The sequence below is a fragment of the Aquila chrysaetos genome, chromosome 13 (assembly GCF_900496995.4).
Source record: "Aquila chrysaetos chrysaetos chromosome 13, bAquChr1.4, whole genome shotgun sequence".
NCBI lineage: Eukaryota > Metazoa > Chordata > Aves > Accipitriformes > Accipitridae > Aquila > Aquila chrysaetos.
Window position 1 is genome coordinate 12,728,976 of NC_044016.1, and position 27,798 is coordinate 12,756,773.

Here is a 27,798-nt window from a genome sequence, read left to right on the forward strand (position 1 = left end):
AACTGAGTTAAGTTGGGAACACTGTCTTCTGAAGAACTGAAGGCAAAGCTAGAAATACTTGGAAACCTTCAAAATCTGACCTCCACCTTCCAACCCACTAAAGTCCAAGAAAGAACAAGAAATACAAGAACACAGTATAACTGCTTAATAGGGCCAAAATAAAACAAACAGGGCAACGGGGAGGAGCAGGCACGTGGTATTTTCAATTTCAGACAGTACAACAGAAATGCAAGGACCCATAGAGTTATGGAGTTCCGCATCAGTCCTTTAGGATGAGATGTCCTGCTGCATCAAGCAGAGCAACAAGGTGAGAAAAGTGGAATTCTATTCTGGGCCAGAGAGGAAAGGAAGCTAAAACTTTTTAAAAAATATTTTCATTATCATGAACAAATAGGAAAAAAAAAAAAAATCCCTTTGTTCACAAAAGACCTTGGTTGCACATCCTGCTAAGATTACCTGATATTCCCTTCAAAAGCCTGCTTGGAGTTGCTCATCATTTCATTAAAATCACTTGTTACAGCTGAAGTATATGGCAACTCTGCCTCATACTGAAGGGTTTTTGTTTGTTTTTAAGTTCCCCAAAAAATAGTGAAGCCATGACCAAGAATGAGGTGAAGGAAAAAAAATTACTGCTATAGTGGTGACTAATTTATTTTTTTTAAAAGCCCTAGTGTTCCCTGATTAAGAGCAAGGAAAATTTGGCATGTCAGGTGTTCATTTATCATTTGTCAGGCATCCATTTACCATTTTCATGCAATCTTCCTAAACATGGGAAAGCTCTGAGATTTGACAAAACCCTCAGTTTCTGTATATTCATTTCTGACCTCAAAGTTTAACAGATGAAATCTCCTAAGGTTCTCCTGGCAGTAAGCATGCTCCTTCCCAAGACTGCATATGGATAACTGAGAATGTCTGGGGCTATTGGAACAACATCCAGTTTTCTTTGAATGATGATCCTGACCCAAATGAGACTAGAGACTGGCCAAAAGCAGAAAATCTTCATTTTTCAATAACTTCCAGTTCTAACACCTACCAAACACAGACGCAGTGGCAGAAAAGGCAGGAAGAAGAAATGCGATTCACCACACACAGGGACCAACAGAAGTGAGAGTGAAGTGGAAGACGGCAGTTAGGCACAAGATAATGATGAAATGGGAAGTACGAGTTATGAAGAAGGTGCAACATTGGGATAGAGTACACAGAACAAGTTGGAAAGTTAAGAGAAGGCAGAAAAAGAAGACAGATTAGGAAGACTAGACAGGTAAAGATAATGGGACCACAGAAATTTATCTATGAGGATAATTGCTTTGCTATTGGAGCAGGCTGTCCTAAGCAACTTTGCCTGAATTCAGTGTCAACACTGCTTTGAGCAGGAGACTGAACTGAATTCCAATCATTCTATGATTCACAATAAAGGACAGTGAATGTTTTCTTTTAATAGGATAGATTAACTGTACAACATCTTCAGAGAAAAGTGGTGCTGGCCACGGGCAAGTATTTCCCATTTGATCTTTTGAAACTGTTGGTTTAAATTTTGGGGGTGTTTTTTTTTTACTTATGCTTATATTGTTCAGTAGTCAAAGCTGCTTTGATTCATCAAAATACGTGCTTAAGGAAGTTAACCACAAGCTAAAAGTAACTTGAAAACACAATGCTTTTGGTTTTTTCTCAAGTACTTCCTGGATACTAATTAGTTAAAAAAGGCACTGTATGCAAACTGTATAGTTCTCTATGGAAACACAGTATCTGATGACATCTTTCTGGAGTGAAAAAAAACATTGGCTGATACCTTACAAAAAGAATGAAACTTTAGCTGCAGCAAGACTACTTAATTATTTATGTAATTAAGTGTAAACATAGGGCTTGAAAATTATATTCCAGTATCAATTTGCATGCATGTAAAGAATCTTAGAATGCTTGTTCACAGATTAACTATATTATCAAGTTAAAATCCTTTAATGTATTACCATTGTAAAGCCAAAAAAAAACCCAAATAAAATTGTACTTCAATTTTCCACATGTAAATGTGTACAGGTTCCCATCTATGAATAAAGGTTTTATACATCACATTAATCCTTCAATTAGTTTCTCACAGCTGAAGTGCCAAGCAGTTATACTTCGTAGACAGAAAAAAAAAAAAAAGGTTCTTTTTTGCATGTAAAATACATCTGTGTCACATTCAGCACCAGAATTATTTTGATTCAAAACACACTGTCATAAATTCTGATTGGTTTGGGCATTAATTGTACCATTAAAAGCAGTTTAAAAACTCTCAGAGGTTCCCAGTGGTTTCTTCTACAATCACAATCCGGTAGAAAGGCAATATTTTCTCATAGTCATATTTCAAATTCAAACATCCTACTTTTATAAACTTCATAATTATCCTCAGTTCTTAAGAAAAACAACAATGAATGTTTGAATTTCATACTAATACAACACACTTTTAGAAATACTAAAAGAACAAATGTCTTGCTACAAAGTTATGACTAATTGAATTGCTGGCTATAGAAATGGCATAGAAAGTTATACTTATTACAGAAGTATTACATTAACATCACTAATTCACTTTTATTATTATCATCACTAGAATTAGAATTATTAGAACACATAAACTTACCATCTCTTCATCTTAAATATCAAATTAGGATGTCTTTCTCAAATACCTTCCTTATTATTAAATAATTTTTCTTTTCCAAAAGATGTTTCAAACTCTTCAGAAAATAATGGCATCTTTAAATAAGTATCAACAAAACAACAAAAATCCTCAGACATACTAAAAGCATTTAATGTTTTTAATATTAAATTTAAAAGCATTTAATGTTTTTAATATGTATCTAAACCCCCAATTATATTTAATATCCAGTCAATTATTTTTGGAGCTCTCACACTCCACATCATACTGCTCACTTAGCTAGTAATGTAAAAAGCCACATAGTTACCTTAGTGATGTTTTAATTATTCATTTACAAAGCAATACTATCTGTTCTGTGCACAAATTAACTAGGGGTATGATCCAAAGAACCTCAATTAACTTTAAGATCCTAGCACAAAAACACTTGAAATGAAAAATGTAAGCTTGTTTTTATTTATAACCTGTTTTATTTTTTTTACAACTTGATCTAAAATATTTTAGCCCTTAAAATTCTTTTAAATAAACAGGACTGTTGTTTTGTATTTAGTCCTGAAGAAGAATTATTTATTGTTATTAGTTTTTACACCATTACATCTTGACATTACATGAAAATAACCTGTGCTGTCCAGCTCAAAAGTATTTTATCCAAATGCTATTCACTGGTGCTTGTCAATTCATACCAACTTTCCGACTTGCACAAGAAATTAACATATTTTCAGAAAGCTAAACAGGTTACTGAACCAAAAAATAAGATTCATGCCTTGACTGCCTTTTCTCCATGCTTAAATTATTTATCTCCAAAAAGCACATATTTATTTCTCACAGACAACTCATGTCATAATGGAAAAAAACAAATAAAACCCTCTATACCTTGGAGTCAGCTCAGAAGTAAAATACTTTGGTCTGACTGATTACTCAACAGGAATAAGAACTGTACTTTTGTATGTGTCAGTTTACACATAAATATTTTTTTCTTTTATGACTAATTATATAGGATGGTCTCTTCTCTAAAAGTAAGTAACCGAATTTGAAGGCTACCTACGATTTTGTGCTCTTCCTAAACAGCTTTTCTTTGACAAGGTAAACTCAATACACAAAGTTCCACAATAATTTAGCAGAATTATTGTCTTCCTGTTTGCTGGAGTAGTTGAAGAAGCAATCACAAGTAAATAGAACCTAGTTTACCTAGACAAAATGCTACACCTACAGGGGGCAATATTTTATCCAGTGTTGTGTTAGAAGACTTAAAAAATTGAATTCTTGACTAGCTACACTGTTTTACAAACAAGATAAACTCTATGTGGCAGCTGACATTACTATTAGAATACTTTCCCATAGAAAAAACAGAAGCAACTTTGCCATAAAAATTGACTAGTTGATGTTTCTGCTAAAAATCAATGACAGACAATGAACTCAGAATTCCCTCTAAACTTTTTATTAAATGTGCAAAAAACAAAATTCCAAATGTATTTCCTATGCTTCCTGTTTTATTCAGTATTCATCTTTCTTCTTTCTCTCATATAAAACATCAGAACTATGTCATTCCTTTCTACAAATTTACCCATATCTTTTATATTTTGCCAAAACAGGCATCAGAAGTGTTTTAGCTCAACTTAATACATGCAATTAATTCTCATCTATTAATGTTTTTAAATTTTTAGCTACATTTAGGTAACATTAAAACTGAAACTTTCCTGTATAAAGATGCTGTCCCCTTCAATTAAAACTTGTATTCTGCCTTTCTTCTCCAGCACAGACTTCTTAACTTAGCCCACTGCTAATGGCTACGTTTGTCAGTGTATTATGTTAAATACACGTTATACTGCTAGTCTTATGATGTTCCTTCCTACATGTCTTTCTCCTGCATCTTGCACTTTGTTATACAGCAAGTTTACATGCTCTCCAGTACAAATTACAAGCATGTGCAACATGAGCTACCTGTATTTCAACACTTCAAATATCTATATTGAATATATCACCCTGAGTGACATGCAATTTTAAATGAACACAAACCTTGAATGACAATTGAATTTCAATGCAGAACTGAAAAGAGCATTGCATTTCCTAAATAAGAAAATTATTAACTATTTTGAGTAACATGAACCTTTCAGAAGTTTTGAAAGACTGACAGAATGAAATTGGGATGGAAGTGCTTATTTAACTTTCTATTTGGAACAACAATGTCCTTTAAAAATTCTATTTATAAACCTTTCAAAGTAATACTGGGGAAAACAGAAAACTTGCATTATCTGAAGTGATACACAATGCCATTTAAAGGTTAATTTATTAAAAAATGACATACACCTAACATTAAGTAAAAAATACATGTCCTTGTTTACATAAAAAAATTTACTGCAATTACTGTATCACAACGGCTACACTGGTCTAACTCCACCGCCACTTTTATTGCAGTGGAAAGTTATCAGGAATATCATCAACTTTTTTCACCATTTGGTTTATGTCAGTTCATACTGGCTGAAGGATAATCTGCACTGCTACAGAGATAAACCAGAACTTCTTTTCCCCCTCGTTTTCTTAACATCTAATTACAGGGACTAATAAGAAAAAATACATTTTAACATCTAGATTCCAGGACTTCCTTCACACAGGAATGTATTTTAATTAAAAGTCTAGAATGTATTTTAATTAAAAAATTTAATTTATTTAATTTTATTATGAGCAATTAAATTATTTGACTAAATATTTACATCAAATAAGAGTTCAATATATTTCATAAATTATAGTTTGTGTTAAAAAGGGCTTGGTTCAGCAAGTTAACTAATCACATACATAACTGCACAAAAATACTTCTAGCAACACCAGTACTGCCTCTGCAGATCATCATTTACAGGATTCCTTTCCCTTTCTTTTAAAATACCATGCTGAAACTGTCTTTTGGAGATAAATTTAATTATAGGAAAAAGAGGACCCTGGGCTCCAAAATATCACTGATGTAAGAAAGAATTTAGGAATAACAGAGCCATAGTCTGAGATGGAGATTTAAACTTTTGACAGAAATCTTTTAATTCCTAAACCCTTTTGGGCTGAGGAAGTTGTCAGCCTGCCACCCCTGCTGATTTACCAGTCCCTCAGTGCCTTTTCTCTCTAACATGGAATTCATCTCCTATTAAGTAGTATCTCACAACAGAAATCTCTGAAAAGAAACAGCGAAGGAAGCATCTCATTGCTACTTGGAATAGACATATATCATGGAATCATCTTGATTACCTCCAAATCCCAATAATCTGCTGCAATTACATAGCATATTACACAACTGTATTCTCAACACAGTGGGTAAGAGAACAGCTGTGATTATAGATTTTTAATGGCACTCTCAAATAATCCTCCCAGTGCAAAAGTATTAAAAACCTGCAGGGGTCTAGAGACTTGAGGTTTGAAAGTTCATAGCTACTATAAAGTAGCTCTCCACTACTGGGGAAAAAAATCTATGTAATAAAAATTCCTTTTAAACCACATTTTTCCTATCAGCCGCTACAATTAATAACAAAGTGTGAAACAATCCAGGATGCAGATTACTGAACGGCACAGTGATTAACTAGGATACATAGCAAAGTACTGTGCAGTAAAAAATGATTATATGAACATTTTAAGTGAAGAAATGCCAGGGTTTGGATATAGCAAAGTTCTTACATACAAAACTTGCTATGGAAGAAAAGGTACTGTGATAGTTGCAATTAAGTGATCCCAGTAGCTGCTGCTTTCCAGAAGACTCCAAACACAGGAGAACACACAGAAACATAACTTTGCTTCCTATATGGGCATCAATAATCTCAAAGAAAAATACTTACTTCGTATTAAATTTTCTCTAGTCCAAAATGTATGAATACAGATTAGCTTTCCAACAGAGTGCAAAATTTAGTATATATCCCGGTGTTGTTAATTCTAAAATTATTACTTTCTTTTTTTTTAATATGTAGTCATACTTTTATATCTCCCAGATCTATTAAATTTAGTATTCATGGGATAAAGGACACAAAATTTCTTCTAGCCTGGAAAAAAATATGTATTTGTCTATTAAAAATTAACTAGTGCACCGTTACGAACAGATTAAATACTATTTTCTATGTATATTATAAAAGTAGCTTTAATTGTGTATACTTTTTAATGAACAGTTTTTATTCTTATCTCTGTAAAAAGAGGAAATGCACTGCACTTTGTACTGTCCACATCTGAACTCTTAAATGAGTAGAAACAATGTATAGTTATAATGTTTTACATTAATGTGGGGTTACCTAATTTAAAGAAATTTGCTACCATCTGTGGTATCACCTTTCTCTTGAAGAACAAGAAGTTCTACCAACTGGATGACAGCAGAAAGAAAGGGGAAAAATTATTTTGTTTCTTTTTCAGAGGCACTTAGTGTAGACTATCATAAAAACTGTAATATAACTTGAATACCAGACGCAGGTGACTTTCAGTAAAATAATATTTCTAGTTGTAAAATGAAATTCATGAATAAATATGATTTTTTTCCATTTGAATTAAACGCAGTTGGCAACTTAACATTCAGATACATGCAAATGGATAAGGATAGTTGACCAGAACATTAAAGAGGACATAGTTCTACTTAAAATATACTTCTGACAAAACAAAAATTCATACCTTCTTATCTTTTCGAAATTATTATTACAAGTGACATTTTTCATTGTCAGCCAAAGACGTTGCTCTTTTTGCAACTTCTTCCTTTTGCATATTAAAGAGCACTTCTTTTCCATTATTAGTCACAAAGGCAGTTTGCTGAATAATTTCCTTTGTTTGCAAGACTGCCACAACAATAGAAAGAAAAGAACATTTGGAAAAGAAAAAAAGGCTTAAAAAATAATTTTTTAAAATCTGTACAACTCAGTCCTTACTCAGATACTCAGTCTACATTTCCATGAATTAAATACAAAATACATTGCTGAGTTAGAAGTATCACTTTGCATTACTTCAAAAATACACAAATGAACAATGAAAGGTGAAAGACCTAAAAATAATATGGCCATACATTTTCTGCTTTAATGTCACCTCCATGTCGCACAGTGAATATTACACATATCAGAATATATTAAAGAGGGTTTTTCTTCAGTTATAGCTCAATATCATAAACACTCATCACAAGTCTGTCTCGTCTGTACAAACAGAACCTCAAAACAGCCTTAATTAAAACATTAGTACATCTAACAACAGCTAATTCCCAGTTAGACTAGCAGCCTAGCTACAGTGCATTACACAGCCAAAAAAAGAAATATTTTTCTGAAGTCTGATGTCAGGTTCCCTAGATTCTTTTATGTCCACAGCAGATAACCAAAGGAACAATTTAATGTAACTCTCACGAGTCTCTCAAAAACATGTTAGGAAAATAGCCAGCAAAAAGGGAAACCTTTAACTGAGTAGTTTCAGAAAAAACCTGTCACCTTCTTCTGTTGTCAAGAACCCTAAGTGACTGAATGAAATGACTCAGTCACTACTAACTAAACTATGCATGACTCTTCTTTCCTTAGCCAAGCCTTCAAATTTGTATTGTCAGACAAGAAGAATTTGAATATGTGTGTACATAAAATAAACTTGCATTACATAACAGAAGTAAACAAGAAGTTAATTTATAATAAAAGCAAAAATACCTTCTTCCTTTTTCCAATTTCCAGAATTTGACAAAGTGTAAATACAAAATCACACAAACAGTTCAACCACTTAGCTATGTTAAACACAGGAGTCACAAATTTCAGTGCTATATTACTGAACTTCTGTAATAACTAATCATACTTTAAAGTTCTTTTCTATAGCTGGAAAGTGACTTGTTCTCCATTTTGCAGCTATTAGATGTTACATAATGGCCACAAAAATATGCACATTTTCAGGACACACACCCCCTATAAGTACGCATTTAGAAAAAGCCTCTATTTAAAAATACATACAAATTAGTTTTCAAGGCTTTCCAGAAAAGCCTATCAGTCTTCTTACTCCTGACCAACTCTTTGCCGATTCTTCTCAAAAATGTATGAATCTGCTAAAAGGAAACTGAACAAGCAAAACACTACAAAAGTACTTTAATCCTTCTTGTGCAGACTAGAAGTGGACCCACCACAGTCTATCTTGGGCAACTATGAAGCTGTAACAACATTATGTGACACGGGGGCAGGCCCTGTGCTAGATAATTGCTACACCTTTGGTTAGCAAATCTGAGTTCTGTATTGATACTGTATTGGTATCATATTTACACTAGAATTCAGATAATCTCAAATATTCAATAAGCATTATAACTGGTACTTGCAAATCTTTGAGTCTTAGAAAGCTAAAAATAAATCTACACACCAAATTAGTTTTATTTATTTCAGTGGAAGCATTGTTAACATCAAAGAAGTTTTAATGATGCTTTTAAATGAAAATGCAACTGTTTTAAATGAAAATGCAACTGTTTGCAGTCCCAGTACCGCAGCCTAGAGTACCTAAAAAAATTGAAGATAATGAATGTAAAAAACCCCTTCCATTGTTTTGGCTAATTTGAGAAATGCAAAACCTCACAAAAAATGAAAAGTGAGGTTTCAGATTATTTTCATTTTAACAACTGAATATTCTCAGAGCAGACATTTCCTTTTTAAGCTTTATTTTGTTTTGGGTTTTTTTTTTTTTACAGTTATGCCTTCATACATAGATAAGAAGTTTTCATTAAATAATTCGAGCTAAATGGTGTGGTCACACATAGCCTTGCAGACCTTTCTGGTCCATTTCCACATTTCATCATCTGATACACCAAGGTTCCTATTTTCCTAGAAAAAATCAATGGGCAGGCAAGAACAAGACAATTTAGGAATGTGTTATTTTGCTAACCAGAAAGAAATATTAATCACCAGCAACAGGTGTTCTTCAAGTCATATAATCCCCATATAAATTCTAACTACACTCCATCACTTGAAACTGGAAAGTTTTCCTGTGCATTATTCATAGAAGACACAAGCTTGCTTGCTTTCTTTTCCCTTTTCCGTATTCAGTAGAGGACAAATAAGATGGAACATCGCTCTTTATCATATTAGTTGCTTCTCAACAACAAAGTACTTGGAAAGACTATGAGAAAGATGGACAGACAAGCAAAGCACAGATGTGCACTGGACATCTCTAAGAATTCTAGTGACTTATGCTGGCTATTTACTACTCATCTTTCTTTCAGAGGTTCCACACAGGCACTCTAACTACAGTCACCTGGCAGTCAGAGTTACCTACCATCACCTGGCAGAAAGCACTGGAAGCTTTCAGGCAAACAGCAAATGCAGAACCATTTTGTCAAACACTGCACCAACTCTCAAAGCCTCATAGATAGCCTTCTGTAAAAAATGAATGAATGATAGGAGTGCCGGGGTGTACTCTCCTGGTGCCACAGTCACACAGACACCAGTAAAAAAGGAGAGGGGGACAATGCAATCTTGCCCAGCACCAGGCAAGACTACAGGGAATTATCCATGTGTCAATGTGAATACTTAATTTGTCTATCAAACTTCCACAGTGAGCTCACAGACCAAATAATGCTTGGCTTTTCACAGCGCAGTCAAGAGATGGTGAAGAGGAAGACCTCTATGCCATGAAACTTTTCAACTTCATCCTATATAAGCTTGAAATGAGTACCCAGTGGCATTAAAGACAGAGCTGGAAGGTCTGATTTGACTAGCTCCAGACTGCTGGTAGCCAGGAATTCTCTGCTTGGAAAGGCCTTCCTATTCTGAGGAGGTCAATACAGATCTTGAGCACACACTCTGATACTGGCAAACAAGCAGGCCTGGACAACTGGCAAATAAAGTAATCCTTCGGAGCCTGGCCATTGGTCAGACAATAAAAACATCTTGAATGCATATCAGATGATGTAAAGTCTTAGATAAAGTAATCAAAACACTACACGACTGGAAGACTTGAAGTATGATGGCAAGCATCTTCTGCTTTATATGTACACCTCAAGTAGGGAGAGAGGACAGACAAGAATGCACCCGGCTCCACACACTACAAGGAGAAATTTGTCAGTGACATGGCTGGGCGTAGGGGCACACAAGGTTAGAATACACACAGAAACTCATATGAAGAAAAAAGGAGCCCAACATGTGGCAGGTATAAACGGCACTAAGAGGATACTTCTCTTTTAATCATGCTTATCCCTAAGCTAATTTATAACCACCAATGCTAAAACACAGGTTCCATGCAGCTGTTTCTAAAAAAAAAATGTTTATAATATCATATCAACGGCAAATGGAGCCTAGAATCTAGTGTTCAAACATAACATAGAACCTTAAAAAACAATGCACGTCTTTTTAATTTAGCTTCCCAGCAATAACATTAAAAACCATACAGCACTGCCTCCAAGAACGTAGAAAAATTGTTTTTCTTAAAATCACTACAATACCCTGAAATAAATAGAGATTAGCAAGATTGATAGATTTTGAAACTTTATCAGTAGGCTTCCTGAACTTCCAATGAGTTTCATAATTCAGAAAGAAAAACAGAGCCTATTACAGAAGGAATACAGAACACTGTGTGTACCAACTTATACACCAACAGAAAAACAGAGATAGCAATAAAGAAGTTTTAAAAAAAAACCAACAAAACAAAACAACAAAACCCCCTCCCCAAAACATAAAAAGGAAAAAGTACACCCCCCCCAAGTGAGAACGAAGTAATTAAAAAAGCAAGAATGAAACAATTTACAGTTTAAAAAAGCAGAAAAATGTTTTTAATTACAGTACTGTCAAACCACATACAACACCCAATTGTTCTTTTAAGAGATATTTGGAAAAGATGACTTGTGACGATAAAGCTATTTTTCACCTTAACTGGTAGACTTAATTCTGAGGTTAGGAGATATTAAGTAAATGTTTAAAAAAACCCTCATTTTACTAAAACCTTTAAGTGAATGCAATGGAAACTAAGCTCTATTCAGAAGCCAAACAAAATTTCTTGCCACCAAGCACGACATGGTTTGACAATACTATTGAGCCAGTCTAACATTTAGTTGTCAAGAGTCTTGCAGCCCTCCTCCTCTCCCGCCACACTTTCTTACTCCTTTCCTTTTGAAAGCACTGAGAGTCTTCTGACCTAACTGTGAGTCAATGCAAGGAACTAATCCTTGAAGAAACTTTTCAGGTTTTTTTGGTTAAGATTAGCTTTCACATCAGAACACAGAGGTTCAATAGCAATGCCACAGAAAGAAGCGTAGGGCTGGCAAAAGGGACAAGAAAACAGAACTATATCTAGTCATTGTATCAGCTGAGCTGTACTGTCAAACTTCAACTTCTGTCACTATAACTCAGCTTTAAACCTATAAAAGTCCTCTCCTGAGCACAGCTCTGTTTCAGGCTCTATTAATTACTGATTTCATTACTAATACAGTTGTTTTCAAAGAAGTTTGAGTCATTAGGGTCTCAACTGAAAACATAGGCAGAGATTGCCAGTCCATTACATCAGTTGTTTAAAATACCCTCACAACTTTCTATTACTACTAAAAATAAAACCATCCTACAAATATCTGAACGAGGCAAAGATCAAAGTTTTTGTGGCTTCCTATCACAGCTGAACAACGTTAACAACTTCTATGTAACTCAGTGAATATTGGAAGAGCACATTTTTCCTTCTTGAGAAAATTCAAATTTTATTTTGGAACTTCACATTTTATTTCTTTTTTTCATTGACAGCATCAGCATCAAAAGATTTTGCAACACAAAGATGCAACGCTAAGATCCAGAAAACCTAAGATTGTAACATTAGGTAGCAGATTTCTCACCACTACTATTCACAAGCTCAGAAGTTCACTTTCACAAATCATTGCTTACCTTTTCTAATGCAGATTAGCTCGTGTACACCGCAAGTTCGTTCTCCACCTATGTGGAAATAAATCATTAGAAAATATTAACAAATAAAATGTATCTGGCTTCTTAAAAAGGCTTATAAACAGTGTAAAAGAAAAAGCTGTAAAACCATGTCACTTAACAAAAATGCAAAAGCTTGATTCAACAAGTTTTCAATTTATGTATGATATTCTTTGGAAAAACCAATAAATGTACCTTTGGCTTAATACTACTAATGATGGTGCAGTTTGAAAAGTCTTACATAGAATTTTTACAGATAAAATTACAAACACAAGCAAACTAACTGAAGCCACACTAATATTTCCCAAGTATAAAACATTATTTCCTGTTCTGAGGGAACTAGCATCTACAGAAGAATTCTCAAAATATCAAAAATATTTCTAACATAATAGAATGCCAAAATAATGTTATTATTATCTTTCATGGTAAAAAAAAAAAAAAGAGAAAGCCTGTTACTAAAGGCTGGGTTTACCTGGAATTTTTAATAAAAAACATTTTAGTGTTAGAATTCCAGGAGTAAACAAAACATCAACACATAATATTCCTAGTGAGGGTAATGAAGGAATCCACAAAGGAAGGAGAATACATTCAGTCAACCATGTTGAAAGAGGAAGGCTGTGATACAGGGACGGGACATGAAACAAGCTATTGTTAAGCCTTGCAGAAGGAGGAACAGGCAAGTACAAACTGTTGAAGAGATTCTTTTAATGGTATCTAGAAATTATTGGAAGAGTTGATTTTTTTTATTATGATTATTTTATATTGAATGCATTTACAGCATTCATGATCCTCTTCACTTTTAAATTAATGTAGTTAGGAATGACAGGTCCTGCGGTCAAACCTTAACATTCCAAGCTACACCAAGCCATGGCCTATCTTAACCATACCCTAACACCCACTAGGCCTTTTTCCACTGACAACAAAAGACTGCATGCATATGAATACAGAACTGAAGGGAACTGGTTAGGTCTTCATACCCAGTTCCCTGCTACCTCATGAAAATACAAAACAGACAGTTCCAAAAACTCACAAAACATCTATTCCATATGCATTAATCACTACCGTACTCCAAACACTTCACTAGACTCTGAAACAAGCTTTAGATAACAAAATTCTTTCCATCTCAAGAATGTGGAAATACATTATATAGCACTTATTATTCTCCTTCATTCCATAATAAAGGAATTATGCCATATAATAAAGGATATTATGATATAATATAAACTAATATTTAAAACTCATAATTGATAACACTAACAGATGGTGTAAAAGCTTTAAGAAGATACCTGTATTTGTAGTTAAATTTACATTTTAAAGAAATAACTGTAGGAAATGCATATATTAAGAGGAAAAAAAGGATAAAAGGAATCAAAAAAATGGAGTAAAACATAACTCTTCTAAAATAAAATTAAATGTCTGTGAGGTATGAAGTTAAAAAGAATCCTCATTTTATGTCAACATACTTTTTTTTTCATATTCAGTAATATGAAATACAAGCCTCAAAGATACTCTTGAATGGGAAATCAAGTATCAATGAGTCTGATGATCCCATGAGTTTTGTATAGTCATCACCGTTACAAAACCCAGCTATAATAGCAATAAAATAACTACCTCTTTTCAGGCATTCTAGAAGCTGGCCAATATCGTTTTCATTCAGAAAACATTTTGGAAGGAAAACATAACAAAATGTTATGTAAAAAAAAATAATCTGGTTTTATGACAACAAGGCTTTTTAAAATAACAAACTTTGGGAGAAGATTACCATCTTCTTTAAAGTCATTGCAATCATCTTCAGGCTACAAAAGAGTGACTGAAACTCTTCTCCTTAGATTTTCTTCCCCCAATAGACTTAAATTCAGCAGTGAAGAAGAATAAAAATTACTGAAAAAAATAAAAGAATTTTTCATTACACAGATGCTAGACAGTTAGTTAAAAATAAAGATTCACCTAGAAATGACCGAGAGAAGAACAGTGAGCAGCATTAGATTTTAATTATATACTGTCCTCAGTTAAATCAACCAGCTTGAAATCTCATCATAAAATACTAGCTTTAAGTTTGGATTTTGCATTGCTACCTACTGTTTTCTAAAGAAAGCTATCTTTTTTCAATCATGTAGAAGCTAAAATACGATGGTGCTCCACTAAATAATGCCTTTACATTAATCCTCATGTTACTTTTTATTGACCACAAGGCTATATAGTAAATTTATACAATTTAACGTGCATTCATTCAGGATTATTATTTTTTCCTTTTTATTTTGTTAGAAAATGCTGAATTATATTTCTTATTTAATAGGTGATTAATCTACTACGCTTCTTCCAAATTGCTTTTGGATGGAAATCAACTTAAATAAAAATACATCAAATTACCTACATGTTTTGAAAATAAATTTGAAGCAAGCATCTTTTATATTGTAAATTAACCAATTTATTAAACACATGAAATATTATCGTCAAGTCACCTGGGCAGATTCTTCTTTTCTCTAGTGCTCTTCAAAACTGTGGAACTAATACACTATTGACACCTTGCTTTTACTCACAGATCAACAAAGGAACACAAGTTTTCTGTCTTTCCAACTCCCAAGAAGTCTCTCAGCTTTGAATAACCTAGTCATTGGAAGAAATTAAACTGAAAATATGAAAACATTCTGCATGATGGCAAGATGTCAATTGCTAATTTAGCACTTCAGTCTGACAGACTAGTTTTGTGTTGGTTCACCCACAAATCCCAAAGGTTCGGTGGTATGACCCGCTTAAATTTTACAGTCTTTGGATGTTAAAGTAATTGATTTTAATATAGTGGTAGGTCACCATATCTTTACAGTTAAATAAAATTTAAGTTTGATTTAGATATAAATTATTATTAATTCTATTTCATCTTGACTATGAACATGATCTCCTATTTAACAGTTTAAAGTGAGTTTGCATATAAAACTACATAATACTTTGTGCAAAATGAAATCTGAGAATACAAAAAACCCACCTGGGGACATAAAGCTTTCCATAATTTCAGGCAATGGAAGTAAAATGAGAAATAATGAAAGATGAAGTAATTTTAGAACTGCACATTCAACAAAACATTTAAATTTTCTTCAGCAAGGACCACCACCTCGTGGCCCTAAAATCTAAATCATTCAAACATTTAGCACAAACAGAATGCCCAGATGTTTTAGAGGCAGCTGAAACACCTGATGAAGTTTAATTTTCTCAATTTAAGATAGAGATTTTGTATACCAAGTCTCTATTTACCAAGATGACTATCACACCAAAAAGATGAAATGTTGTACATCAAAGATGATAAAGCACCACCTGAAATCTGTATTGATTAAATTTTATGTCTTTCTAAAACTAGTACAATTCAAAACTCAAAGTTCTACTATGTTTGGACTTTAGCTGAAACTCCACTACTAGGTGCTGAAAATAATTGCCTAGGAAATTTAACATAGCAATTATCATAGAGTGATTTAGGTTGGGAACAACCTCTGGCGCTCTGAGAGACTTCAGAACAGGACCACCTTTACAGGAGGTTCCTCTGGGCCTCAACCAACTACATTCTGCAAGGACGGAGATTCCATGACCTCTCCAGGCACTACTGGTTCTAAGGGGAAGGCAGGGAAGGTGTCACCCCTCTCACGGTGAGCACTTCTTTCTTATACCCAGTCAGGATCTCCCCTGATGTAGCTCACACCCATTGCCCCATGGACTTTCTCTGTGCACTTGAAGAACCCATCTCCATTTCTTAGACCCCTTTATACAATGAAAGGCTGCAGTAAGAGGCCCCCCTTCAGGTTTCCCCAGACTACACAAACGTATCTCCCAAGCCTCTCCTCATGTGCCATGTACTCCAGTCCCCCACCATCTCAGCGGCACTCTGCTGGAGTCTCTCCAGTTCATCAGTCTCTCTCATACTGGGTTAACACAGCTGGATACAGGTCAGAGGCACATGGCTGGTCCATGTTCAACATGCTGTTCACCAGCACCCTCGGGTTCTTTCATGCAGAGTTGCTCCTAGCCAGTCTGTCCGCAGCTTGTAGTGCTGCACGGACTTGGACCTTTCATTTGTCTTTGTTGAAGTTCATGCAGTTCCCTTCAGCCCATTCTTTCAGCTTGCTGAGCACCTGCCAGGTAGCAGCCCTGCCCTCCAGCTTATTAACTGCTCCCTTATCTGGCACCACCCACAAACTCGGCGAGGGTCCATCCATTCCATCCCTTCAACAAACATGTCACACAGTCTCAGTTCCAGTATTAATACCATGGTGCAACTTAGGCTGTATAAGATACATTATTCTTCAGTTCAGCAACAAATCCATGTTAGTAGCTGCAGCAGAACATTACATCGTATCATGAAGACTCTGTCATTGGGTGTAAGTTTTGGGACATACTCTTTATATGGTAAACTACTTTCCTGCTGAGGATTGTATTTTAATTAGCATTTTCGTAAGTTTGGACTACATTCAACAAACATTCACTTAATATTTTATTCAACATTAGACAACTATTTTTTCCCCTCGACAAGTCCATGGAATTCCAGTGCAGAACGACAATACCATGCAGGCTGAGTAGCACTAACAGGGTGAGGGGCACAGCATTCATTACAGCCCTTGAAAGCCCACCTTGCCAAATTACAGAGGAGTAGCTGCTGCTCACGCACAGCAACAGCAAGGGACATGCATTTCAGCAGAGCTCCTTCACTCCTGCTCTGTAACCCCAGGTCAGACACAGTCATTGTCAATCTACAGATCACACGTAAGGCTGGCCACCTGCCTCGAGCATGCAGGACTGTCAAACGAGAAGGAAACAACAGTGCTGTGCAGCAAATGCATAAAATAGCGGTGTTACAGTGCAGAAACGTAAAATGGGATACAAGTGATAAAGCCTAACACACTGTTAATGTTAGCGTGTCTGAAGCATATGGAAATACTAATGCTTTTGCTTCGAATACAAGATACTTAGGAAACCCATTCTTATGCTAATCTGTTTCATATAACATACTACAAATTTATTCTAAAAGGCAACTATAATGAAAGTGTTCTGGCTCACATATACCAACAAATCCAGTCCTTGAAAAATTGCCTCATACCATGAACTGAATTTAAGGAAGAATCTGGTTTTAGATGAACACACAGCTAACTGCAAAGGAAAATAAACAAAGCTGAAAAGACTTTCACAGAACAGCAGCTCTACAGCTGGCATCAGTATGATGTTTTTCCAAAAAAGGTTATGTACACCCATTAGCCCATCCTCACCCATGGTGTAAAATCACCTCTGCATTCCTTTAGTACCCTTTTTACCATTTTAGTCTACAAACAATATTGCATATGTAAAAACCGAAATGTTTAAAGTTGAATTCTTGGAAGTAGTGAAAAAGCAAACTAAAAAGCAAACAATGTTTGAATTTATTAGGACAGAGACAGCAAGTTAAAAAAAACAACTCAAATTTGCTATTTTATATCCTTATTATGCGCCCACATCTTGTATATTTTCTGCAGTTTTGGTCTCCTCTCTGTCCCACCAACTCAAAGAATAAAATAGAACCACAGAAGTCACAGAGAAAGGCAAAAAAAGTCAATAAAATGGTTAAAACACAAACAGTTTCCATTTGAGGAGTGATTTAATAGACTAAGACTCTTGGACCTAGAAAAAAGACACAGCAGATGGTGGACGTAAGCAGGTGAATAAAGAACAATTATTTACTGTCTAACCCACTAATAAAAGAAATAAGTATCAGATTAAACTAGCAGCAGATGTGTTCAAGATCAGAAGTTTTCAAGAGTAGAAGTTAGAAATCAATGTTCTGATTTTATAATACAAACTCCTACTGTACACACTGTCTTCTCTGCTAGCACCATTTAAACAAACTGCTTATTTCAGACTACAAAACAAAAATACCTGTAAGATGTGTGTCAATCATACGGAACCTACCACTTTTCACATCAAAGAACACGCTCCTCTGCAGAATGTAACCTATTAGTTCACAAACTCAACACTCATTTGCTGTCTTACAGTTAACTTTCAAAACCATCCCAAAGTTTCTCCATCTCACTCTAGAGACAGGTTTACACAGAAATCAGAAAACATCTCCCACCTTCAAAAGTTAAATACTCAAAAATTAGGAAGTGCGAAGATTAAATGCTGACTTGAAATCCACTTCAATCCCCAGGTACACATTTAGTTTTATATACAACATAGGACCTTTCCCTTATGCAGTTCAAAACCTGACAATATTCAGGAAAAGTCTGAAGTATCAGCTGTGGATCCCTCGCACCATTTACTACAAAAGCTGCAAGGAGTGTAATTGAATCAGGCTGGGAATAAGGTGAAGAGAAAATATGACCTAATAGTTAAAACAGTTGAAAGTTCTCTGGAAGATAGCAAGACTCTCCTCTCTTACAGATCCCCTGTATTTTGATAGGCAGTAATATAAGCCAACATTTTTAATCAGGTAGCGACTGTGCGTTTGCTTTCCTGCATGACCATCTTGAACGCCAAGAGTTCCAATTTGCAAAAGTGCTAAGCACTAAAAATGAACAGAATTCAAGAAGAATTTCACTCTGAATGCATCAACTGTTCTTATATGCAGCATGATAGTTTCATCTTGGCCCATGGCGAGCTTGTCAAAAAGAAGTCTGTAGAGCATTAGAGGTTAGATTTTTTTTTTTTTGAAAAGGTAGCCCACTCTTACCTAAAAGGCAATAGAGACCTAACAGCTGTCTATTTCAATAGATCCATAACACCACAGTGATGATGGTGTAACACAAATCCAACCAGGAAATGGGTAATTTTGCATACAGCACAAGGTTTTACTGCCATCAGCAAATAATGCAGGGAATCATCCTCACAATGACAATAAAAAAATTAATACTGGGTAACACTCACTGAATAGTTTCCTCTACAGACAGTGAATGAGCATAAGACAGCATTAAACAGATTCTGTGTGGCTGATCAAATCTGATACCCTGACATTTGATCCACCCCACATTTAACAAAAGTGTTTAAAAGTGGGCCTAAGTACAAAATACAGCTGCTTATGTTTAGGCTTTATTTAATACTTCTGCTGCTGCTCAACCCCTGCCCTGGCTGCACCAGCTTGGATTCACAAGCACTCCGGCCAATTCAGATCAGTGCTAACTTAAGGATCTCTGTGTCATCTTACACCCTTCTAGTAAACGCTGCAGTGACACCTGAATAATCCAGGTAACTTGGAAGTTAAGATAAAACTGTTCCCTGGGCCAGATTCAACCTATGAGCCATGTGTATGATACTCCTACCTAAGCACTGTACGCAGCTCATTGCTCTTTTGTTTTCTTTTCTGGATTCTGGCAATTCGCAACTAGGCATAGTTTTCATGTAATGTATATGAAGCAGTGTTCTAAATCCTCTCTCTTCTTATATCCATAGAAAAAAAGTAGGTTCATTTCGTAATTTTTGTCTTTGTTTTCCAAGGAAATGAGGGTTATATAATTAAACAGTTTGTTTCCGGCCCCATCCCTCTATTGCTTACAAATTCACTGGCTAATTTAAGCCAAAATTGACAGAAAGTTTTAAGAACTTAATACTTTTAGGATTCTATGTTTCATAAAAAATCAGCAGTCAAATATGACATAAACACAGACCCCACCAAACACAGGGACAGCCAAACAGCTGAGAAATCCACACACAGCACACACAGCTGCAGCTGCCTGCTCCCAACCAAACAGCTGGCAGATGAGGAAAGAGAGGAGGGACAATCTTGCCAGAAACATCAGATAGCTCAGGACACTTCAGAGACACTCAGGAGTTATTCACAAGCCTAGATACACGACGAGGACCTTGGCATACTACATCCGGAACGGCAAGTGTTACACTAGTAGGATCACAGGGGAAAAATATGGGAAGCCATGTTCATTAGTCTCATTACTCTAGCAATAACTTATTAGATGACAGCACCACCCTGTAATTCTTTCTTCTCTAGTAGATTCCTTTTATCTGTACGGCTCATTATTCTCTTTAATACTACTTCTCAGTTCTTAACACCAAACTCCTCACAATGAAAACCATAGGAAAGAGTTTAAATTCAAAAAGAATTAACTCCATCTGAAAAGGTTCATCTCTAAATGTATTCCCCTCCTTGAGAGATGTACACTTTTGTATAGCCTATACCATGTTAAAGCATGTTCAAGTGCAGCCCAAGAACCTGGTAAAAGTAAATTCATAAGGATATGCAAGATGTGCAATTCGGCCTTAGGTTACAAAGCATCCCACTGCGACCTTTACATTTCTTTTCCCTCCTTCATGCAACACAATGTGATTTCTGCTGCTAGCTCCTCACCCAGACCTCAATTCAACAGAACTCTTAAGGCAGGTGCCAAAGTTTTGCTATTGCTCAAAAAAGGAAAAGCAGCTTAAAGAAATCAAATTAATGCTGCCATGAGAAACATTACCATGGCAATGCTGAAGGATTCTCAGAAGTGACTCCTCAACACTCTCTCTTCCCAATCCCAGCAAACCATCACAAGACCCAAGGCCTGGGCAGCTGCAGGTGAGAGAATCTTAAATCTCAGACTGCCTGCCAGTCTTGGCTTACTACTGCTTTCAGTCTGGCCTTACTCTCTGCCATATTTGCAATCCTCCCCATTCTGATACTCTCCGCATTAGATTAATTTAACCTTTCCCTATGAAAAAGTGGAATTATTAAGCAATAAAAAACCTTGCATCATAAAATACAGCTCCTACTTAATACTAAGACTGATTTTGTTTTGGAAGAGAGATATACTGAAATAACTGTAAATACAAGTCTCTCAACTCATTTGAGCCAAAAGGTTTCCAATTGGGTTGCCCTCTGCTGTTTCCTAGCAAATGCGAGATTGCCTGACCTATGCTAACTATATATCTGATGTCTTTATAAAGATATAAAAAAGAACATGTTTAAACATGACATTAACTTTATAAAGAAAAAAGATGTAACTGTTCCCGCAATCACTAAATTAGGGCTTTGAACTCGGTCACATGAAGGATACTTGTCTTTTAAAAGTCTGTCAGTGATCATAATGCAAAAAAGTAACAAAGCATTGTCACTGAACAAAATGACAATGGTCATTCGCCATGGCCAATGGCTCCCTGGTTCTCTATAACACTTGATACAAAAGCCTCACTTTTAAAAAAATTTGGGGTTTTAGTGTTAGAATTAACGTAAACTGGTACTGTTTCCAGTGTCGCTTTGTCAGCATACTTACAGATTTTTTAAGAACAACCAAAAGCACTTAATTTCTTGCAGCTAACAAATCCTATTTTAATTTGAGATCTTTTAATTTTGTGCACTCTTCACATATAACTGTATATGTCCTGCTTTGAAGGAGTTTTCAGTTATTTTATATTTATTCTTCAATCAGAGATTTTCAATCTTGCTTATTTCCCATGCCTTTACTAAAAAAAACCCTGGACAACTGCAGTGTCTTTAAAATGGAGCAAAGTATTTTCTCCGTTTACTTAATTAAATACATTTACAAATTTACGTAGGCACAATGTAAATTCTGTATTTTGACACTTTAGAGAGGAAGCCCTGTGGTTTGATCCTGACTTCAAGAGTTAGTATTCGCCCAAATCAAACTCATATTTTTAAACACTGCTGGCCAGGAAATAGTACTGCTAAACAGTCAAGGCAAGGTACTGTTGCATAAACAGGAGGGAGAGAACACCAAGATGAGGAATAAAAATTGTAACACCTACTAACAAATCTACAGCATTCAGCTATTCAGTTGAAAACAAAGAGGATGCTGCACACTGGCTACAGATTACAGCAGAAAAATAGATTGCATTTTCTGTCTTTGGGAAGAGTACTAAATCAAAACCTAGCAGATCACTTTCATGATTGGATTTTTTTTTTTTTATGCTGCCTCACATTTAACTGTAAACTACGCACCCAATTTTCTCAAGAGCTTCAGTCCCATTTTGGCAATTTCACAGAAGTATCCACAAGACGGGCTATTTCTAAAGTCTGGCCCTAATGAGAAGTGTTGCATTCTTTTCAAAGGCTAGATTGCTTAATTCATTCATGAGTATTTGCTTTAAGAAGTAATGCCCTAAATCCTCTGAAAATATTAAACATGAACTTCACATCATGTGAATATTTTCAGATCCAACAAATTCTCACAGATTTCTGGGATAATGCAGCCTAAAATGAAAACAGAGACAGATTTTGAAGGACTGATGTATTTTTTTTTCCATGCTTGAGTTACGTAAAAAGTCCAGACCCAGCAGAAATTTTTGCTATCTTCTTGATAATATTAAGAGGGCTTTTCAGCAGAAAAGAACCTAGCCAACTTAAAGCTGGCCAGCTTAGACTCCTGCTGTGCACAGCTTCCAAGACAGGGTGAACACGCAGCTTTGCTTGCGCACTGCAACTTCTTACAGAGGCCTGAATTACTAATTCAAGGAAACCGACAGCACAGAAGCATCCCACATGCAAAACAAACAAGAACAGTTTGGTTTTCGCCCCTCACTGTTTTCCTGAATTCTTTAAGTTATAACAACAGATGCTTTCAGAAAGAAACACCAGGGTCGAGGAAGCAGCATACCTTAGGACCTTCTTTTGCTGGAAATAAAGTTCTGGGATCTATTATTTTTTTTAAAGTATTTTTAACGAGGTGTAAAGTTACTCTCAGAATCGAGGGAAGGTTTCAAAAAAAAGCTCGGAAACCCTGCCTTTTAAGATGATCATCTCCAAACAAACCCAACAAGTGTCTAGTACATCTCACTCCTCTGTTGTTGTTCTTAAGTGATGACTAGAAAGATCTGCGGACGCAGGCTTCTGTGCAGCCTGTTAGCTCTCAGCAGCCGGGCAACCGGCAGAGAGCAGGGAACCTCCCTCGCCTGGGGAATCAGTTTTCAGAGACTTCAGGGCCGGGAGGGACGACTACTTTTAAAGCAGTTGGCAAAGTCTCTCCGGGGAGGATGGATAAGGCTGCGCACGTTCAGCAGCTGACATTTACAACCAGGCTGCGGGCTGTTCCGAGACACCCCCTCGCTCCAGCGGTCTCGGACCCGGCGGCGGGCAGAGGCGGCACAGCTCCGGCCCCTCAGCCGGCCCCGGGGGGAGCCCGCCCGCCCCCGCCTCCCCACCAGAGCAAGGGCGGCTCACGGCACGGAGAGGATGCCTTCGTCCTCCTCAGGTCCCCTCCGCGGCGCCCACAGGCGCACGCCCGGCAGCCTCGGGGCAGGCGGCGGCGGCGGAGGAGGAAGGATGCCGGCCACCGCGCCAGGGATTATTTACCCCTGCCCGGCTCCCAGGCACGGAGACGGGAGGAGGGAGCAGCGACGCTCACCTCTCCCCCACGCACGGAACAGCCGCGCCGCGGGGCCGGCCCGGGTTGGGGGGGGGGAAAGGAAGGGGAGAGGAGAGAAGAGGCGTCCCCCCGCCGCCCTCCTCAGCCCGGCTCCGGGCACCGCCGGGCGGGGGTGCCGCTCGGCTTCGGCGCGCCCCCGCCTCACACCGCGGTGGCAGCCCTCTCCCCCCCCCCCCCCCCCCGGCCCCGAGCCGCCCCCCTCCCCGTGCCCGGGGGAGGAGAGGGAGAGGAGGGGGCTGGGGGAGGGGAGCGATTCGGGGCGAGAGGAGCCCGTTATTGGCCTACTTACCATCAATCGCCATGATCCCCGGGGTGGGCCGTACCAAGTGGAGCGCACGCAGGAGAGGCGCTGGCAGGCGCCGCGGCTGCGAGACGGGAGCGCCGCGCGGGGCCGGGCGGGGGCGGCGGGGCGGGGAAGGGGGGGGGGCGGGCCAGCGGAGCGTGCCGGGGCGCGTGACTCCTCCCCCCGCCGCCGCCGCCGCCCTGCGCGCTCGCCCGCCCGCCCGCCCGCCCGCGTTGGAGCGGCGGCGGCGGCCGTCGAAGCGGCGGGGCTCGCCGGCTGGGGCGCGCGCCCGCCCGCAGCGGGCTGGGGACGCTCCGCCCCGCCCCGCCCCTCCCCTCACCTCAGCGGCCGGCGGTGCGGGAAGTCCTGAGCGCCCTCCGGGTTTGGGGAGAAAATGCCGATATTCGTCAAGGGAAGAGCTCATCGCTTTCCATGGTTCTGTTCCGTGGGGTTTCTTCCCAAAGCTAGTGGCTGACACAGAAAACAAAGCTGTTAAACCGCGAGCGTCAGTCAGGCTGTGGCTCCATAAACATTTCCAGAGCTTTGCACGCCCAGCACCTGCAGTCAAGTGGGTGCAGCTTCCCCGTGTTCACACAGGTACGGCCGCACTGAGGGCCCATGCACCCCTGTAAAAACGCTGGGAAAAGTCATACTTTAGCTAAGTAAAGCAGCTGAAAGACAGGAAAAGTCAGCTTTAAAATTACCCATGCAGCCTTCACTTGCTCCACGGCGCAAGTAGTACGTCACGACAGGGTGCCACTGCACAATCACATACCTTTTTTTTTTTTTTTTCCTCCCATTGTACCTCTGACTGACTTGGTGCACAAGACAGGTGGCATTTAAGAGTGAATCAGGATCCTGTGGTGAACAGATACCATAAATCTCAGGTTTGATGGCTTCCGTTTTTCACCGTAACGTTCTGTAGTCGCAGCATCCAATTTCCTATAGATTTAGGGGTGTAAAACTGAAATAACATTCTGTCACGTGCAGCCACATTCACAAGCACGCTACATATCTTCAGAAGGGCTTGACACCTTCAAATTTACAGCAACCTTCAACAAACGCTTGAAGTGAATTTGATGCTAAAAGGGATTTGAAGAAATGAGAAGGGGTTAATGGATCTGCAGTAGTTTACACAGGGGGGTTTTGGCGGGGAGGTGTTTTCTTGTTGAAACTTGGCTATGGCAGGCACTTCCCTGTGGCTACACCCTCTGTGTGCTCCTCCTTTCCCCCCTCAGGTGCTGCTTCAGTTGTTACCCTTTCCTCTGTCCTGCCTGCCACCGGTCCTTCCTCTCCCTTCCTTGCCTTTTCCTCAGGTCCCTCACACTGGGACCAGCCTCTCTTCCCCCAGGGGTCTGGAGTTGCTGTCCCACGCGGGACATCCTTCTGCACTCTCCTCCTCGCCTCCCAGAAGCTCCATGCAAAAGGAGCAGCATGGCAAGCAAAGAGGACAGGGTTTTGCGAGGCCCCACGGCATTCACCACGGGGATCCCGGGAGCCGGAAGGACGTCTGAGCCGGGCCATGCATGGCTCCTGCAACTAACAAACAGCCAAGCAGATCGGTTATATTATGGATTTTATACTGTGAAAGACAACGGGATATACGTAAAACTCTTGTTGCTGTGTAGGAAAGTCCCACTAAGATTTGGAGCTATAAGGAAACAACACATCAGTAACATGCGAACAGGTTTTTCGGACACGGGCTGGCAGAACACAGGAAGATTTTCACAAGATCGCCAGGAAGAATATCTTTGGTACCAACATATTCTTCCTGCCAAATGTAAGTCACTGTTCAAATCCTGGAAGCATTAATCTCCTTCAGTCTAGCAGCCTTCAGAAATGTTGTGTCATATGGAAAAATCAATGTGTTTTCTCAATTTCATTCTTCATCTCAGTTAGAAAAAGCAACTTCAAAGTGAGGAGTTTAAAAGCAAAGTCAGCTTGAGCAAAATGGCCATCTTGGAAAACACGAGTCCCAAATGACAGACATTTGCCCAGACAAGAAGCAACTGTAAAAAGGATCTTAAAAGAGAAAATGTCAGCAGAGCTTAATGGCAAATACATTCCTCTGTATCAGCACTGACATTTACCTCAGATACCCTGATGATTTTCTGTTCGTTCCTAGAAAGTGTTCCGGCCCTGAAGTTTTCTGTACAGTTTATCTTGATAGCCATCTTTCTGACGATATTACTGTATTGAGCACAGGAATGAAGACTCCTGTGGGATCAAGTACATAGTTAGAGTTATTATTTTTCTTGACATTATTTTATTTCTCCCCCTGATTTTGGCAGCATCCCCATACAAAGGAAGTACCAGTCACTGATGTCAGCAAAACTTCCCAGAGCACAGACATCTACCCATACAGAGTCCAGGATTCAGGCTGTGAGATGTTTAAAAAGTAATCTAAAATTTTTGGAGAGCCTCACATGCCATCACATTTCTGTGATTCATGTATGCAATTAACATAGTGGGATGCAGAAGTTCCTATCATTGGACAAACTCTTTTTGAGGGTGAGGAATGAATACATGGTTGTGATGTAGTAACATTACAACTGGAACTCTTAGTCCAGGCTTTTGGTTTTCAAAACACAAAAGAAACACATAACTTCTACCAAAGTAGTGATTTGCTCAGTTTGGAAAAACAGTTTCAGGACACGAGGAACAAACATGGTTCCACGTCGACAAAGAGATGGTATGAAAAGCATCTGTCAAGAACCGAAACATGACTTTTTAGAGCTATGCTGAATCAAATCAGTTCTATTTGTGCTTTAGTTCCACAAGCACATGTTTAAAATCTCTAAGCTTTATTCAAACATCAGATACTCCTGCCCACCACCTAAGAGTCTCATGTTTCAGTGTTACCAGGAGCAACAAATCTTGAACAAACTTCCAAAATTCAACTATTTTTGTTTTTTCCCGTGGTATAATTGCAACAGTATAAGCTATAGCTTCATCCATTTCCTGCATGAAAGGAGCACAGCTGATCAGTTTGGATGTGTCAGAGGCTTTCTACTAAATCCAATGGGCAATTCTTTCTGCTGAAAGCATTTCCATGTGATCCTATCATTTGCAAAATGCAAATGTGATCCATGTGATCCTGCCATTTGCAAAAAAGGACAGCTGCACACGAACATGACTACAGTGCAACATGAGACCTTAAGTAATGGTGATAAATCAGTAATGTACAAACAATTCACAGGTCATCAAGAGTTTCCTATCAAAGGGAAGAACTATCACCTGTTGTGACAACAAATTTGCCGACAGCAATATAACTGACACATATAGGGTAAATTTTATCCCGTAAGCCCTAAAGTTTTCAACAAACTACCTACACAGGAGAAACTTCTCCCACTGCACTGATGTGAAACCCCTTTGGCAATTAAAATTGAAAGCTGCTGGAAACTTTGGCATGAGGGCCATAGAAAGGTAAATACATTAAAGATCATGAAGGTCTCAGTTACTGGGAAAACAAGTACAGTAACAGCATATTATGTAAGTATATATATGAGATATAGTACAGTTATATATAGCATGGGAAATAATTCTGTTTTAAGACCATGTCTGTTTAAAATATCTTAGTGCCATTGTTTATATACATTCCTTGTGTGTGTTCAGGATATAAAAATATTTGCTTCTTCTGAGTAGAACTCTGCAATGATTTTTCTCAAACCTAACAAATATTTTATGTGAGATTACCTATTAATTCTAAATTATCTG

At 38.0% G+C, this 27,798-nt stretch overlaps 1 protein-coding gene across 3 annotated transcripts in view; it reads right to left on the reverse strand.

The window, feature by feature from the left end:
• Positions 1-24,199, reverse strand: part of SYT14 (synaptotagmin 14) — a 95,051-nt gene extending 70,852 nt beyond the window's left edge. For all 3 annotated transcript variants that reach the window (XM_030035711.2, XM_030035710.2, XM_030035709.2), the window contains exons 1-2: positions 24,088-24,199; positions 12,442-12,489 (exon numbers count right to left, since the gene is read on the reverse strand). In XM_030035711.2, the coding sequence (XP_029891571.1) occupies positions 12,442-12,489; positions 24,088-24,100 (61 nt within the window). In that variant the 5' untranslated portion in view covers positions 24,101-24,199. The remainder of the gene's footprint in view (positions 1-12,441; positions 12,490-24,087) is intronic.
• Positions 24,200-27,798: the final 3,599 nt, after the last annotated feature.